Below are 18,259 nucleotides of genomic sequence, written 5' to 3'. Positions count from 1 at the left end.
CCTTTGGAGAACCAGTAGCTACTGGGAGCTCTGGGCCTTATGAAGAAGAAAGTCATTTTGGAAAGCCAACTTGAACAAAACATTTTCCCAGTGAAAGTAAAAACTGTAACTGGTCTTCCACCTGAGGGATCAATCATGTGACCTTCAGCCAATGGTTGGGTTTGTCCTGAAGGAGGTGACCTTCAGCCAATGGTTGGATTTGTCCTGAAGGAGGTCCACATTTTAAGTGGTGAGACCAACAACAGAGCTGAAGAGAGGTTCCTGGTGGAGGACCAGTTCTCGGATGAAGACCAAACCGCCACCTCCTGCCTCGCTGACCGGTTCTGTTCTCCTGAAGGACTCGGAGCTCCCCAACGTGGTCCCCGAGGGTCCGGCGGAGCAGCGCGTGGAGTTCAGCATCGACCTGGTGGACCCGGGCTACCGGGAGCTGCTGGACGATCCGGACTCCCCCCAGTACGTGGACCTGGCTCACCACCTGCAGGACCAGGTGGGCCCATTGAGTTGACCTCCAAAGCCCCGAGTCACGGTCATTGATCTTCTTCATTATTCTGTCGAGATTCGTTTCTTGTATTTCTAAACATTTTAACAATCCTGCTGAATATAGAACAAATATCTACGTCTTTGAATCCAACTGGAACAGGAAATAGATCTAAAATAATCAGAATCAGAATCAGAATCAGAAACAGGTTTATTGCCAAAGAATGTTTTCACAAACAAACGAGGAACTTTCTTTGGCGGAAGGTGCAAGAATCGCGCACCAAGACACCGAGGCGCCGTCCGCGGCGCCATCTTGGAAAGGGTGGATGAAGATTATAGCATAACATGAGCAGTTATATAGACTTATATAGACTTATATAAACTTGTATATACCTAAATAGACCTATATAGACTTATATAAACTTATATAGACTTATATACCTTATGTAAACAAAAATATTAAATCAAATATATTGATATATATTACAAAATTTAATTTTAATATGAATAAAAGACTTTTTAAAAATATATTGATATTCTGGTTTGATAAAAGATTATAATTTATATTTTTTATTAAATGTGTTTAATATAAGCGTAATAACAAAACTATATGATGGCTGTCAGCTGCTCCTGATCCACCATGTGGATCAACAGCTGTCCCAGTCCACATGAGTCCACATGAGTCCACATGAGTCCACATGAGCCCACATGAGCCCACATGAGCCCACATGAGTCCACATGAGCCCACATGAGCCCACATGAGTCCACATGAGTCCACATGAGCCCACATGAGCCCACATGAGTCCACATGAGTCCACATGAGTCCACATGAGCCCACATGAGCCCACATGAGTCCACATGAGCCCACATGAGCCCACATGAGTCCACATGAGTCCATGAGTCCACATGAGCCCACATGAGCCCACATGAGTCCACATGAGTCCACATGAGCCCACATGAGTCCACATGAGTCCACATGAGCCCACATGAGCCCACATGAGTCCACATGAGCCCACATGAGCCCACATGAGTCCACATGAGTCCACATGAGCCCACATGAGCCCACATGAGTCCACATGAGCCCATGAGCCCACATGAGCCCACATGAGCCCACATGAGTCCACATGAGCCCATGAGTCCACATGAGTCCACATGAGCCCACATGAGCCCACATGAGCCCACATGAGTCCACATGAGTCCACATGAGCCCACATGAGCCCACATGAGTCCACATGAGTCCACATGAGCCCACATGAGCCCACATGAGTCCACATGAGTCCACATGAGCCCACATGAGCCCACATGAGCCCACATGAGTCCACATGAGTCCACATGAGCCCACATGAGCCCACATGAGTCCACATGAGCCCACATGAGTCCACATGAGCCCACATGAGCCCACATGAGTCCACATGAGTCCACATGAGCCCACATGAGCCCACATGAGTCCACATGAGTCCACATGAGCCCACATGAGCCCACATGAGCCCACATGAGTCCACATGAGCCCACATGAGTCCACATGAGCCCACATGAGCCCACATGAGCCCACATGAGTCCACATGAGTCCACATGAGCCCACATGAGTCCACATGAGTCCACATGAGTCCACATGAGTCCACATGAGTCCACATGAGCCCACATGAGTCCACATGAGTCCACATGAGTCCACATGAGCCCACATGAGCCCACATGAGTCCACATGAGTCCACATGAGTCCACATGAGCCCACATGAGTCCACATGAGTCCACATGAGCCCACATGAGCCCACATGAGTCCACATGAGTCCACATGAGCCCACATGAGCCCACATGAGTCCACATGAGCCCACATGAGTCCACATGAGTCCACATGAGCCCACATGAGTCCACATGAGCCCACATGAGTCCACATGAGTCCACATGAGTCCACATGAGCCCACATGAGCCCACATGAGTCCACATGAGCCCACATGAGTCCACATGAGCCCACATGAGTCCACATGAGCCCACATGAGCCCACATGAGTCCACATGAGCCCACATGAGCCCACATGAGCCCACATGAGTCCACATGAGTCCACATGAGTCCACATGAGCCACATGAGTCCACATGAGCCCACATGAGCCACATGAGTCCACATGAGCCCACATGAGCCCATGAGCCCATGAGCCCACATGAGCCCACATGAGTCCACATGAGTCCACATGAGCCCACATGAGCCACATGAGCCACATGAGCCCATGAGCCCACATGAGCCCACATGAGCCACATGAGCCCACATGAGTCCACATGAGCCCATGAGCCCACATGAGCCCACATGAGCCACATGAGCCCATGAGCCACATGAGCCCACATGAGCCCACATGAGTCCACATGAGCCACATGAGCCACATGAGTCCACATGAGCCACATGAGCCCACATGAGTCCACATGAGCCACACATGAGTCCACATGAGTCCACATGAGCCCATGAGCCCACATGAGTCCACATGAGCCCACATGAGCCCATGAGTCCACATGAGTCCACATGTGTCCACATGAGCCCACATGAGCCCACATGAGCCCACATGAGCCCACATGAGCCCACATGAGTCCACATGAGCCCACATGAGTCCACATGAGCCCATGAGCCACATGAGCCACATGAGTCCACATGAGCCCACATGAGCCCACATGAGTCCACATGAGCCCACATGAGTCCACATGAGCCCACATGAGCCCACATGAGTCCACATGAGCCCACATGAGTCCACATGAGTCCACATGAGCCCACATGAGCCCACATGAGCCCACATGAGTCCATGAGTCCACATGAGTCCACATGAGCCCACATGAGCCCACATGAGCCCACATGAGTCCACATGAGTCCACATGAGCCCACATGAGCCCACATGAGTCCACATGAGTCCACATGTCTGAACCAGGAGTCCACATGAGTCCACATGAGTCCACATGAGCCCACATGAGCCCACATGAGTCCACATGAGTCCACATGAGCCCACATGAGTCCACATGAGTCCACATGAGCCCACATGAGCCCACATGAGTCCACATGAGCCCACATGAGCCCATGAGTCCACATGAGCCCACATGAGTCCACATGAGTCCACATGAGCCCACATGAGTCCACATGAGTCCACATGAGTCCACATGAGTCCACATGAGTCCACATGAGCCCACATGAGCCCACATGAGTCCACATGAGTCCACATGAGTCCACATGAGCCCACATGAGTCCACATGAGCCCACATGAGCCCACATGAGTCCACATGAGCCCACATGAGTCCACATGAGCCCATGAGCCCACATGAGTCCACATGAGCCCACATGAGCCCACATGAGTCCACATGAGTCCACATGAGCCCACATGAGCCCACATGAGTCCACATGAGCCCACATGAGCCCATGAGCCCACATGAGCCACATGAGTCCACATGAGTCCACATGAGCCACATGAGTCCACATGAGCCCACATGAGTCCATGAGCCCACATGAGTCCACATGAGTCCACATGAGTCCATGAGTCCACATGAGCCCACATGAGTCCACATGAGCCACATGAGTCACATGAGTCCACATGAGCCCACATGAGTCCACATGAGTCCACATGAGCCACATGAGCCCATGAGCCCACATGAGCACATGAGTCCACATGAGTCCACATGAGTCCACATGAGTCCACATGAGTCCACATGAGCCCACATGAGTCCACATGAGCCCACATGAGCCCACATGAGTCCACATGAGTCCACATGAGCCCACATGAGTCCACATGAGTCCACATGAGTCCACATGAGCCCACATGAGCCCACATGAGTCCACATGAGCCCACATGAGTCCATGAGTCCACATGAGTCCACATGTCTGAACCAGGAGTCCACATGAGTCCACATGAGTCCACATGAGTCCACATGAGTCCACATGAGCCACATGAGCCCACATGAGTCCACATGAGCCCACATGAGCCCATGAGTCCACATGAGCCCACATGAGTCCACATGAGTCCATGAGCCACATGAGTCCACATGAGCCACATGAGTCCACATGAGCCCACATGAGTCCACATGAGTCCACATGAGCCCACATGAGCCCACATGTGCCCACATGAGCCACATGAGTCCACATGAGCCCACATGAGCCCATGAGCCCACATGAGTCCACATGAGTCCACATGAGCCCACATGAGTCCACATGAGCCCACATGAGCCCACATGAGTCCACATGAGTCCACATGAGTCCACATGAGTCCACATGAGCCCACATGAGTCCACATGAGCCCACATGAGTCCACATGAGTCCACATGAGCCCACATGAGCCCACATGAGTCCACATGAGTCCACATGAGCCCATGAGTCCACATGAGTCCACATGAGCCCACATGAGTCCACATGAGTCCACATGAGCCCACATGAGCCCACATGAGTCCACATGAGTCCACATGAGTCCACATGAGCCCACATGAGTCCACATGAGCCCACATGAGCCCACATGAGTCCACATGAGCCCACATGAGTCCACATGAGTCCACATGAGCCCACATGAGTCCACATGAGCCCACATGAGTCCACATGAGCCCACATGAGTCCACATGAGTCCACATGAGCCCATATGAGTCCACATGAGTCCATATGAGCTGAGTCCACATGAGTCCACATGAGTCTACATGAGCCACATGAGTCCACATGAGCCCATGAGTCCACATGAGTCCACATGAGCCACATGAGTCCACATGAGTCCACATGAGCCCACATGAGTCCACATGAGCCCATGAGCCCACATGAGTCCACATGAGTCCACATGAGCCACATGAGCCACATGAGTCCACATGAGCCCACATGAGTCCACATGAGCCCACATGAGCCCACATGAGTCCACATGAGTCCACATGAGTCCACATGAGCCACATGAGTCCACATGAGCCACATGAGTCCACATGAGCCACATGAGTCCACATGAGCCACATGAGCCCACATGAGTCCACATGAGCCACATGAGTCCACATGAGTCACATGAGTCCACATGAGCCATGAGCCACATGAGTCCACATGAGTCCACATGAGCCCACATGAGTCCACATGAGCCCACATGAGCCCACATGAGCCACATGAGTCCACATGAGCCACATGAGCCCACATGAGTCCACATGAGCCACATGAGTCCACATGAGTCACATGAGTCCACATGAGCCACATGAGCCTACATGAGCCACATGAGTCCACATGAGTCCCACATGAGCCACATGAGTCCACATGAGTCCACATGAGCCACATGAGTCCACATGAGCCCATGAGTCCACATGAGTCCACATGAGCGTCCACATGATTCATGAGCCACATGAGTCCACATGAGTCCACATGAGCCCACATGAGTCCACATGAGCCCATGAGCCCACATGAGTCCACATGAGCCACATGAGTCCACATGAGTCCACATGAGTCCACATGAGCCCACATGAGTCCACATGAGCCACATGAGTCCACATGAGCCCACATGAGTCCACATGAGCCACATGAGTCCACATGAGTCCACATGAGCCCACATGAGTCCACATGAGCCCATGAGCCCACATGAGCCACATGAGTCCACATGAGCCACATGAGCCACATGAGTCCACATGAGCCCACATGAGTCCACATGAGTCCACATGAGCCCATGAGTCCATGAGTCCACATGAGCCACATGAGCCACATGAGTCCACATGAGTCCACATGAGCCATGAGTCACATGAGACATGAGCCCACATGAGTCCACATGAGCACATGAGTCCACATGAGCCTACATGAGCCTACATGAGCCACATGAGTCCACATGAGCCCATGAGCCCATGAGTCCACATGAGCCCACATGAGTCCACATGAGCACATGAGCCCACATGAGCCACATGAGTCCACATGAGTCCACATGAGTCCACATGAGCCACATGAGTCCACATGAGCCCACATGAGTCCACATGAGCCACATGAGTCCACATGAGCCCACATGAGTCCACATGAGCCACATGAGCACATGAGCCCATGAGTCCACATGAGCCCACATGAGCCCACATGAGTCCACATGAGCCACATGAGCCCACATGAGCCACATGAGTCCACATGAGTCCACATGAGCCCATGAGCCACATGAGTCCACATGAGCCCACATGAGTCCACATGAGCCCACATGAGTCCACATGAGCCACATGAGCCACATGAGTCCACATGAGTCCACATGAGTCCACATGAGCCCACATGAGCCCACATGAGTCCACATGAGTCCACATGAGCCACATGAGCCCACATGAGCCCACATGAGTCCACATGAGCCCACATGAGTCCACATGAGCCCACATGAGCCCACATGAGTCCACATGAGCCCACATGAGCCCACATGAGTCCACATGAGCCCACATGAGCCCATATGAGTCCACATGAGCCCACATGAGTCCACATGAGCCCACATGAGCCCACATGAGTCCACATGAGCCCACATGAGTCCACATGAGCCCACATGAGTCCACATGAGTCCACATGAGCCCACATGAGTCCACATGAGTCCACATGAGTCCACATGAGTCCACATGAGCCCACATGAGTCCACATGAGTCCACATGAGCCCACATGAGTCCACATGAGTCCACATGAGCCCACATGAGTCCACATGAGCCCACATGAGCCCACATGAGCCCACATGAGTCCACATGAGCCCACATGAGCCCACATGAGTCCACATGAGTCCACATGAGCCCACATGAGCCCACATGAGTCCACATGAGTCCACATGAGCCCACATGAGTCCACATGAGCCCACATGAGTCCACATGAGCCCACATGAGTCCACATGAGCCCACATGAGTCCACATGAGTCCACATGAGCCCACATGAGTCCACATGAGCCCACATGAGTCCACATGAGCCCATATGAGTCCACATGAGTCCACATGAGCCCACATGAGTCCACATGAGCCCACATGAGCCCACATGAGTCCACATGAGCCCACATGAGTCCACATGAGTCCACATGAGCCCACATGAGTCCACATGAGTCCACATGAGCCCACATGAGCCACATGAGCCACATGAGCCCACAAGAGTCCACATGAGTCCACATGTCTGAACCAGGAGTCCACAAGAGTCCACAAGAGTCCACATGAGTCCACATGAGCCCACATGAGTCCACAAGAGTCCACATGAGTCCACATGAGTCCACATGTCTGAACCAGGAGTCCACATGAGTCCACATGAGTCCACATGTCTGAACCAGGAGTCCACATGAGTCCACATGAGTCCACATGAGTCCACATGAGCCCACAAGAGTCCACATGAGTCCACATGAGTCCACATGAGTCCACATGAGTCCACATGAGTCCACATGTCTGAACCAGGAGTCCACATGAGTCCACATGAGTCCACATGAGTCCACATGAGTCCACATGAGTCCCACATGAGTCCACATGAGTCCACATGAGTCCACATGAGCCACATGAGTCCCACATGAGTCCACATGAGTCCACATGAGCCACATGAGCCACATGAGTCCACATGAGCCCACATGAGTCCACATGAGTCCACATGAGCCCACATGAGCCCACATGAGTCCACATGAGTCCACATGAGCCCACATGAGTCCACATGAGTCCACATGAGCCCACATGAGTCCACATGAGCCCACATGAGTCCACATGAGTCCACATGAGCCCACATGAGTCCACATGAGTCCACATGAGCCCACATGAGCCCACATGAGTCCACATGAGCCCACATGAGTCCACATGAGCCCACATGAGTCCACATGAGTCCACATGAGCCCACATGAGTCCACATGAGCCCACATGAGCCCACATGAGTCCACATGAGCCCACATGAGTCCACATGAGCCCACATGAGCCCACATGAGCCCACATGAGTCCACATGAGCCCACATGAGCCCACATGAGTCCACATGAGTCCACATGAGCCCACATGAGCCCACATGAGCCCACATGAGCCCACATGAGTCCACATGAGTCCACATGAGTCCACATGAGCCCATGAGCCCATGAGTCCACATGAGCCCACATGAGACCACATGAGTCCACATGAGCCCACATGAGTCCACATGAGCCAGCATGAGTCCACATGAGCCCACATGAGTCCACATGAGCCCATGAGTCCACATGAGCCCATGAGTCCACATGAGCCCACATGAGCCCACATGAGTCCACATGAGTCCATGAGCCCACATGAGTCCACATGAGTCCACATGAGCCCACAGGTCTCATGAGTCCACATGAGTTCTCATGAGTCCACATGAGCTCATTGTCTCCTCTGATTGGTTCTCTCTGTCACTAACGAGCTCATTGTCTCCTCTCTGATTGGTTCTCTCTCTCTGTCACTTGAGCTCATTGTCTCCTCTCTGATTGGTTCTCTCTCTGTCACTAACGAGCTCATTGTCTCCTCTCTGATTGGTTCTCTCTCTGTCACTAACGAGCTCATTGTCTCCTCTCTGATTGGTTCTCTCTGTCACTAACGAGCTCATTGTCTCCTCTGATTGGTTCTCTCTCTGTCACTAACGAGCTCATTGTCTCCTCTCTGATTGGTTCTCTCTCTGCCTCTAACGAGCTCATTGTCTCCTCTCTGATTGGTTCTCTCTCTGCCTCTAACGAGCTCATTGTCTCCTCTCTGATTGGTTCTCTCTGTCACTAACGAGCTCATTGTCTCCTCTCTGATTGGTTGTCTCTGTCACTAACGAGCTCATTGTCTTCTCTCTGATTGGTTGTCTCTGTCACTAACGAGCTCATTGTCTTCTCTCTGATTGGTTGTCTCTGTCACTAACGAGCTCATTGTCTTCTCTCTGATTGGTTGTCTCTGTCACTAACGAGTTCATTGTCTCCTCTCTGATTGGTTCTCTCTGTCACTAACGAGCTCATTGTCTCCTCTCTGATTGGTTCTCTCTGTCACTAACGAGCTCATTGTCTCCTCTCTGATTGGTTCTGTCTGTCACTAACGAGCTCATTGTCTCCTCTCTGATTGGTTCTCTCTCCACAGATGCAGCATGTGTTCGACAAGCTTCCAGGATACAAAGGCATCGAGGTGCTGGGGATCAGGTGAGGCCCAACGTGGACGGACATCTTTATAACGGATGAGGTGGTCGGTCGGGTTCACATGGAATAAAGAGGAAACAACATTCCGATATTCACAGAACTGTAACGAGCAAAGATGAAGAAAGGGAAAGGTGGAGGAAATTACAAAGATGGTGGATGACTCCACTTCCTTTTTGTATTCTGAGACGAGAACATGAAATAATCTCATAATGAATATGTATTTCTGTAAATTGTTTACTGAAAAAAAAGAAGTTTAAAAACAACATTTCAAGAGAAGCTGTGATGGAGTTAAATAAAAAAGGAAGAGCAGTTTCAACACTCCCTGTGGTTGTTGTTGTTGTTGTTGTGGTTGTTGTTCCAGCCCTCAAGTCTTCTTTTCTTCTCCCGATGCAGCGAGACGCAGGACACTGACGGGTAAACGACTCATTCCCTCTGGGCTGCACCTCCTGTGTGTGTGTGTGTGTGTGTGTGTGTGTGTGTGTCAGTGTGTGTCAGTGTGTGTGTGTGTGTGTGTGTGTGTGTGTGTCAGTGTGTGTGTGTGTGACCCTTGTCCCGACATGTCAACACTAAGCAGAATAAGGAACACACAGCAGCTGTTCTGAGTCTCCTCCTCGTTAAGAGCTCTCTCCTGATTGGAGGAGGCGGGAGGACTCGTGGAGGTCGAGCTGTCACGACCAATCAGACGCGAGCTCTAATCTTATGAAGGATTCACGACCAGGAAACTCTGGTTGTGGACGATTTCAGAAAGAAATTAAGAATATGTTTCTGTTGAGAACAAATGATATTTTTATTATTATGATCTGTTTCATGAAAGACAGAAATAAACTAAACCATACACGAGTTATTGAGTTATTGTTAAAAGACAAAGTATTGATTAGTGGTATTATTATCTATCTTTATCTGGGAAGATGAGGTGTTGAAGGCATATATATATTTATATATATAAATATGTTCATATACACTACCGTTCAAAAGTTTGGGATCACTTAGAAATTTCCTTATTTTTCAAAGAAAAGCATTGTTTTTTTCAATGAAGATAACATTAAATCAATCAGAAATACACGTTAATGTGGTAAATGACTATTCTAGGTGGAAACGTCTGGTTTCTAATGAAATATCTCCAGAGGTGTATAGAGGCCCTTTTCCATCATCACTCCAGTGTTCTAATGGTACATTGTGTTATCGCCTTAGAAGACTAATGGATGATTAGAAAACCCTTGAAAACCCTTGTGCAATTATGTTAGCACAGCTGAAAACTGTTTTGCTGATGAGAGAAGCTATAAAACTGGCCTTCCTTTGAGCTAGTTGATTATCTGGAGCATCACATTTGTGGGTTCGATAAGACTCTCAAAATGGCCAGAAAAAAAGAACTTTCATGTGAAACTCGCCAGTCTATTCTTGTTCTTAGAAATGAAGGCTATTCCATGCAGAAATTGCAAAGAAACTGAAAATGTCCTCCAGCGGTGTGTACTACTCCTTCAGAGAACAGCACAAACGGGCTCTAACCAGCGCAGAAAGAGAAGAGGGAGGCCCCGGTGCACAACTCAGCAAGAAGACAAGTACATTAGAGTCTCTAGTTTGAGAAAGAGACGCCTCACAGGTCCTCAACTGGCAGCTTCTTTAAATGGTACCCAAAACGCCAGTGTCAACATCGACAGTGAAGAGGCGACTCCGGGATGCTGGCCTTCTAGGCAGAGTGGCAAAGAAAAAGCCATATCTGAGACTGGCCAATCAAAAGAAAAGATTGGTATGGGCAACAGAACACAGGCATTGGACAGAGGAAGATTGGAAAAAGGTGTTCTGGACAGATGAATCCAAGTTTGAGGTGTTTGGATCACACAGAAGAACATTTGTGAGACATAGAACAGGTGAAAAGATGCTGGAAGAGTGCCTGACACCATCTGTCAAGCATGGTGGAGGTCATGTGATGGTCTGGGGCTGCTTTGGTGCTGGGAAAGTGGGAGATTTGTACCAGGTAAAAGGGATTTTAAATAAGGAAGGCTATCACTCCATTTTGCAACGCCATGCCATACCCTGTGGGCAGCGCTTGATTGGAGCCAATTTCCTCCTCCAACAGGACAATGACCCAAAGCACACCTCCACATTGTGAAGAACTCTTGAGGGAAGAAGCAGGCAGCTTGCTGTTTGTAATGGAGTGGCCAGTCACCAGATCTCAACCATTGAGCTGTTGTGGGAGCAGCTTGACCGTATGGTCCTCAAGAAGTGCCCATCAAGCCAATCCAACTGGTGGAGGTGCTTCAGGAAGCGTGGGGTGACATTTCAACAGATTACCTCAACAAATTAACAGCTAGAATGCCAAAGGTCTGTAATGCTGTCATTGCTGCAAAAGGAGCATTCTTTGACGAAAGCAAAGTTTGAAGAAACTAATTAATACTTCAAATACAAATCATTATTTCTAACCTTGTCAATGTCAGTTAATTAAATTACAGGTTTAACTAGTTTTTTTTTTTTTTACGCATTTAACGCATGCGCAGAATGAGCTTCCAATCTGTCTGTTGTTGGTCGTCGGGACGAAAAAAAAGTCACTTGCAAAATGAGCTTCCAATCCACCACTTCAATCTGAACTCTGTCCGCTCTCATGCAGACGGTCTGTTCATCGGTAATGATCCTTCCGCAGGTTCACCTCCGGAAACCTTGTTACGACTTCTACTTCCTGTAGATCAGGGTCTCAACACGTCGATCGCGACCTGCCAGTCGATCGCGGCGTAGTGTCGGTAGATCGCATGACATTAAAGAGATTGGCCCGCCCCCTGACATGTTCTCTAGAGCACGTCTTTGTTCTTTTATTAAACTAAACGTCTGTTGTTGATCGTATCTCCACAGCAGCATGTCATTTCTGTCTCTTCGCGTTGCGTTAACACTTATCGATCTCCGTCTGGCGCGCCACAGAGCTCCGTGCGCGCGCATCGGGACCGAGCAAAACAAAGTCACTTGTCAATCTGTCCACCTGTCCGGGCCGGTGAGGTTTCAGCTTTGCAGCGGTGTCCCCGCCGTCCCTTTCATCACGGCCCAGTTCATGAAGAAAACCCACACAGTCAGTTTGCCTCAGCAGCTGCTAGAGGAAGACTAGAGGCCTTTAGATTGTATCATGGTGGAGTTCATGGTTGACAAACAAGAGAAACATGTTCTGTTTAACCCTCCTGTTACCTTTACATTTACTAACATATTTTACCCTCGGGGTCAATTTGACCCCAGCAATTAAAACCTGCAGAAAATTATTAGAATTAATATTGCTTCCCAAGTTTAAGTGTGAGGTACTTTATGTTTGTTTGTTGACTACCTAAATAGCCCTTTAAATAAATAAAAAAGTTGATATTTCTGATATGTTTGACACAGTGAAAAACAGCCTGGGGTCAAATTGACCCCAAAGAACACCGACATTAAACATTGAATGGGGTCAAATTGACCCTAAAGGTAACAGGAGGGTTAAACATTCTGTTTAGGATGAAGATGTATTAATGTTCCATATGGAAGAAAACTGCTAAATAACTGCTGAGTTGCAGCACCATTGTATAGAAGAATGTATAAATGTATATATCCGTCTTTTGTCATAAATCTCTATGTTCTCACAAAATATACCGAGAATATCGGTAATATGTGATTAATCATGATTAATCCACAAAAACCTGTGATTAACCCAATTAAATTTTTTTATCGTTTCACAGCCCTAATATATATATATTAATATATATATATATATATATATTAATATTATATAGTATATATATTTGGGCGTGTCTGTGCAGAGGGTCGAGACGGATTAGTGGAGTCAGCCACGATGATGTTTCCTCTCTTGTGGTTTCAGGCCTGGAGGAATCTCGGTGCGTTACTCTCTGGTCTTCGAGATCAATTCTCCTAAAATCACCTCGAAGGCCCCTGAGCCGGCCCCCTCGGCCCCCTCCGGCCTCTGGGCGGTGGTGACGGAGGCACTGCGCGAGGAGGCGTCGCTGCCCATCGATCTGGACTCGCTCACCTTCCAACCAGGTGACGAGCTGCTGCTCCACTCCTGCTTTAGAGTTGCATTCTGAACACAGAGTACAACTAAAGAATGGATTTGCAGCATATTAAAACTATATGAAATCTAGTAAAAATACGACATCCATCTGTGAACCGTAAATGTGTTTTAATCCAATGGATGAGCAGTAAATGGTATTTCATGGATGCTCGTCTGGAGGTGACACCGCTCTGCGTTCACAGGAGGAATCTTCCTGCCGGCTCAGACGGCGACCTCGACGGTGGAAGTAGTGGATGAGGTGAGAAACGTTATCGATGTTGTGGATTTATTAATTCATTTGTTGGAAATATAATTAATTCACAATGTGAAGAAAAGAGTGTGTGGGTGGAGCCTGTAATAACTGGAGTATGATATAATTTAGGAGCATATAAGACAAGAAATGAGCTGAAATGACATTTTCAATTCGGCCTCATTCAAACACGTTGCATCTTTATTTCTGGAAGCCTTGTTAAGAATTCCTGTTAAAAACATTTGTCTTCTGATTAAAATATATGGAAATGAATGACCCTCCATAATGAAGATTTACTGCATAACAAATAGTTGTTTTAATAGTGAAAAAGTGACGAACTGTCAGTGCATTATTAATATGATTCATCTCTCAGTTCAGTGAGCCCGATTCACACAACGAGTTGGAAGTGTCCACCGGGGAGCCGGGGGCCCAGAGGCCTCCCCTCCGGCCCTCGGAGGAGGAGAACGCCCTGGGGACCCTCCTCCAGCCCACCGCCGGCCCCGCGGAGGAGATCACCGAGGAGTCGGAGGCAATTTATGTGAGTGAGCGCTGGCCGTCAGACGAAAAGGAGGAGGAGGAGGATGAAGAAGAATTGCCAATCATTACCCACGAGATTGAAACCATTCATCACAGGGAAACGGGTGAACTTGTAAGGGACTACATCGCGACCCCGCCCGTCATCCTCCAGCTGGAGACAGACGCTCCAATCAGCCTTTCCCCCAACCTGATCTCAGAGGAAGACCTGAGTCCTGTGGACCAGGACCATGAGGACCCTGAGGACAATGAGGAACCTGAGGACCACGAGGACCCTGAGGACCACGAGGACCCTGAGGACCACGAGGACCATGAGGACCATGAGGACCCTGAGGACCATGAGGAACCTGAGGACCATGAGGACCCTGAGGACCCTGAGGACCATGAGGACCATGAGGACCCTGAGGACCCTGAGGACCCTGAGGACCATGAGGAACCTGAGGACCATGAGGACCATGAGAACCCTGAGGACCATGAGGACCATGAGGACCCTGAGGAACCTGAGGACCATGAGGACCATGAGGACCCTGAGGAACCTGAGGACCCTGAGGACCATGAGGACCATGAGGAACCTGAGGACCCTGAGGACCATGAGGAACCTGAGGACCATGAGGGCCATGAGGACCCTGAGGAACCTGAGGACCATGAGGGCCATGAGGACCCTGAGGACCATGAGGAACCTGAGGACCATGAGGACCATGTGGACCATGAGGACCATGTGGACCCCGGGCCAGATGTCGTCCCCCAGACCACACAGAGATCATTGACCACAGCGCCCCCCGATGAGGAAACGGCTGATGTCACTACCCTCTCAGGCCTCACGGGCCAGCCGCCCACTCATCCAGCGACGCCTCGGGAAGACCAAGACGTCAACGCTCTTCCCGATGAGGAAGAGGCCGAGCAGTATGACCTCAATGAGGAAGAGGCCGAGCGGTACGACCTCCATGAGGAAACGGGTCCCCGAGATGTCTCGAAGTTGGAAGGTGAATCTGAAACGCTGCAGCCGGAGGGAGGGTTAGTGGTGGAACCCGACGGAGCGCCTGAAGGTTTGCAGCCGACGCCTGAACTAACGGAAGTTTATGAACAAGAGGAAGGGAATTTAGAGACGACAGAACCTGAAGCTGAAGTCTCAGAGGCAGAAGAAGAAGCTGAAGTCTCAGAGGCAGGAGAAGAAGCTGAAGTCTCAGAGGCAGGAGAAGAAGCTGAAGTCTCAGAGCCACAGGAAGAAGCTGAAGTCTCAGAGCCAGAAGAAGAAGCTGAAGAGGAGGAAATAGTTGAAGTTTCAGAGCCAGAGGAAGAAGAAGCAGAAGAGTCTCTGGAAGACAATCAAGACAAGGTAGCAGCTTCAGAGCTGGAGCAGAAGGAGCTTGATGAGGATTCAGAAGTTTCTGAAGCAGAAGACGCCACACCAGAGGAGGCAGAAACAGGCATTAGCGCAGTAGAGATGTTGTATGAAGAAGGAGAAGATGTGTTGCAACCAGAGAAGGGAATAGTTGAAGTTAGAGGTGAGGTCATTGAGGAACCAGAAGAAGATCTATTTGATGAGTTGCATCCGAGTTTAGAAACTAAGAGAGATGATGAGGTTTCAGAACCAGATGCAGAAGTAGAGGAAGAGTCAGAAGTCTCAGAACAAGGAGAGGAGGTGGTTGAACCTGAAGGATCAGAAGGACTAGTACCTGAAGCTTCCCAACTGGAAAACGAGGTGGAGGCAGTTGATGTTGTGCGACCGGTAGAAGAAGAGGAGGAGGAGGTCGCTGAGGTTCCAGAACCAGAGGAGGAGGCTGTGAAATCCACCGAGGACGTGGTTAAGATGTCAGAAGTAGATGAAGAAGTTGTCAGAGCGCCAGGTGAAGGTGAAGGTGAAGGGGCGGTTGAGGAATTGGAATTGGGAGTAGCAGGAACAGGAGACGAGGAAGTCCAGGCTGCAGAATCAGAGGAGCCAGAAAAGGTTTCAGAACCAAGTGAAGAAGTTCTAGAGGTTGTAGACGTAGCTCCAGAACCAGGGAAAGAGGCCGAAGAAGAAGAAGAAGTACCAGAACCAGAGAAGGATGTAAGAGCAGAAGGCAAAGTGATCCCGGTACCAGAGAACGAGCCCAAGGACCGCTTGGAAACCCAACGTCCACCAGAGGCTGGAGAGGAGGCGACTGATGTCTCTAAGGAAGAACGAGAGGAGGAGGGTCCAAAGGAAGCATCAGAATCAGAAGAGGGCGCCGTTCACGTGTTACCGCCGGCAGAAGAGTTACCCGAGGTGTCGGAGCCGGAAGAGGAAGCAGGACTCGTTGATCCAGAGCATGAGATAGTCGAGGTTTTAGAACCCGAACCAGAGGGAGACGTCACTGACCCACCGGCCGAAGCCATTAAAATCCTCCACCCACCGGACGGCACGGCGGAGCTCGGCTTTGGAGACGACACCGTCCAGAATATCCAAGACAACGAGTTCCTTCCAGCAGCCGGACCGGACGGCCACCGGCCACTCGAGGAAGACAACGCGGTCCCGCTCGGCGGAGGTGGACCTGACCCTGAATATCACGTCGTCCGTGACTTCTCCACCGAGCAGGAAGTGGAGACCATCACACCGACGGCAACTTCCAAGAGGGATCCGCAGTCTGAATCCAGCTCTGGTGGAGCAGGTGAGGAACATGACGTACGTCCTGAGAACAGATCCTTAAAGATCCCGAGACACATAGATGAGACATTCTGAGGGTTTACATGCAGTACTGGAGACATGGAGGTACCGGCTGCACCGCGGAGAGATCACAGACACTCAGGAATAGTCATATCTGTGGTTAGAGATCCCCCTGGAGATGCAGCGCGGGTGGTTCTGATGCTTGGTGCCCACTCAGAGGGGCTTCTGTCTAACTGGTGATCCTCTGTGATTCGTCCTTTTTCTTTTGGCCCCGACGATTCAAAGAGGCGACGGATCCGAACCGCCCCGACGCCACCGAAGGTCCAGAAGACGTTGCAGTGACGGCAGCGCCGGCTCCGGCTGCGGCCGCCGTCCCAACGGCTCCGGCTGCGGCCGCCGTCCCAACGGCTCCGGCTGCGGCCGCCGTCCAAACGCCTCCGGCCTCGGCTGTCGCCGCGTCCGAAGCGTCTGAAGCGTCCGAAGCGTCCGCCCCCGGTCCGACTGTCGACACCGGACTGTTCGAGGTAGCGGAGCGTCCTACTCCAGAGTCTTCAGAGGACGCCGGCGAAGAAGCAGAGAAGGAGTCGGAGCCGGCGGTCGTCGTTATCGACGAAGACTTGAAGGAGACGGTGCCGAAAGGAGGCCGGAGCCAAACCGCCCCGCCGCCGGCCGCCGGAGACGTGGTGGACGAGGCGGTCCGGGACCTGACGGTGGAGCTGGGTCCGACCGACGCGGCGGCCGAGGGGAGCGGCTTCCCGCCCGAGGGGGGGGAACGCGCCGCCGTCACGGCCCCGCCTCCAGTGAGATACCTGACCACGCCTCCAGTGAGATACCTGACCACGCCTCCAGTGAGATACCTGACCACGCCTCCAGTGAGATACCTGACCACGCCTCCAGTGAGATACCTGACCACGCCTCCAGTGAGATACCTGACCACGGCTCCAGTGAGATACCTGACCACGCCCTCCATGACCACGGCCAGCCACGGCCGGGAGCTGGTGGTGTTCTTCAGCCTGCGCGTCACCAACATGGACTTCTCCGAGGACCTCTTCAACAAGACGTCGTCCGAGTACCGATCCCTGGAGAACACCTTCCTGGACGTGGTGAGTAACCCAAGACCGGGCCGGTGGTCGGAGGGGGAGTCACACACGAGTTCCCACTTTAGACTTTAATGTCCATATTAACACCTTTTTGATTATATTACTACCTTTTTTGTACGTATTACCACCTTCTCAATGTTTTTTTAATATTATCTATTTTTCTTTCCTATGATAGTGTGTTTTTATTTCCTTAACGGGGGACTGAGGGAGTCCTG

General features: G+C 50.7%; 1 protein-coding gene across 8 annotated transcripts in view; it reads left to right on the top strand.

Annotated features, from left to right (window-relative positions):
• Positions 1 to 18,259, top strand: part of LOC130202147 (titin) — a 36,779-nt gene that overhangs the window by 13,600 nt on the left and 4,920 nt on the right. For 7 of the 8 annotated variants that reach the window (XM_056427461.1, XM_056427459.1, XM_056427462.1 and 4 more), the window contains 7 exons: positions 338 to 487; positions 9,464 to 9,522; positions 9,913 to 9,933; positions 13,346 to 13,524; positions 13,738 to 13,793; positions 14,158 to 16,948; positions 17,230 to 18,047. In XM_056427461.1, the coding sequence (XP_056283436.1) occupies positions 338 to 487; positions 9,464 to 9,522; positions 9,913 to 9,933; positions 13,346 to 13,524; positions 13,738 to 13,793; positions 14,158 to 16,948; positions 17,230 to 18,047 (4,074 nt within the window). The remainder of the gene's footprint in view (positions 1 to 337; positions 488 to 9,463; positions 9,523 to 9,912; positions 9,934 to 13,345; positions 13,525 to 13,737; positions 13,794 to 14,157; positions 16,949 to 17,229; positions 18,048 to 18,259) is intronic. The other variant, XM_056427463.1, reaches the window with a different exon arrangement.

The sequence above is a fragment of the Pseudoliparis swirei genome, chromosome 12 (assembly GCF_029220125.1).
Source record: "Pseudoliparis swirei isolate HS2019 ecotype Mariana Trench chromosome 12, NWPU_hadal_v1, whole genome shotgun sequence".
Classification (NCBI taxonomy): Eukaryota; Metazoa; Chordata; class Actinopteri; order Perciformes; family Liparidae; genus Pseudoliparis; species Pseudoliparis swirei.
This window is presented reverse-complemented; position numbering and strand designations above follow the sequence as displayed.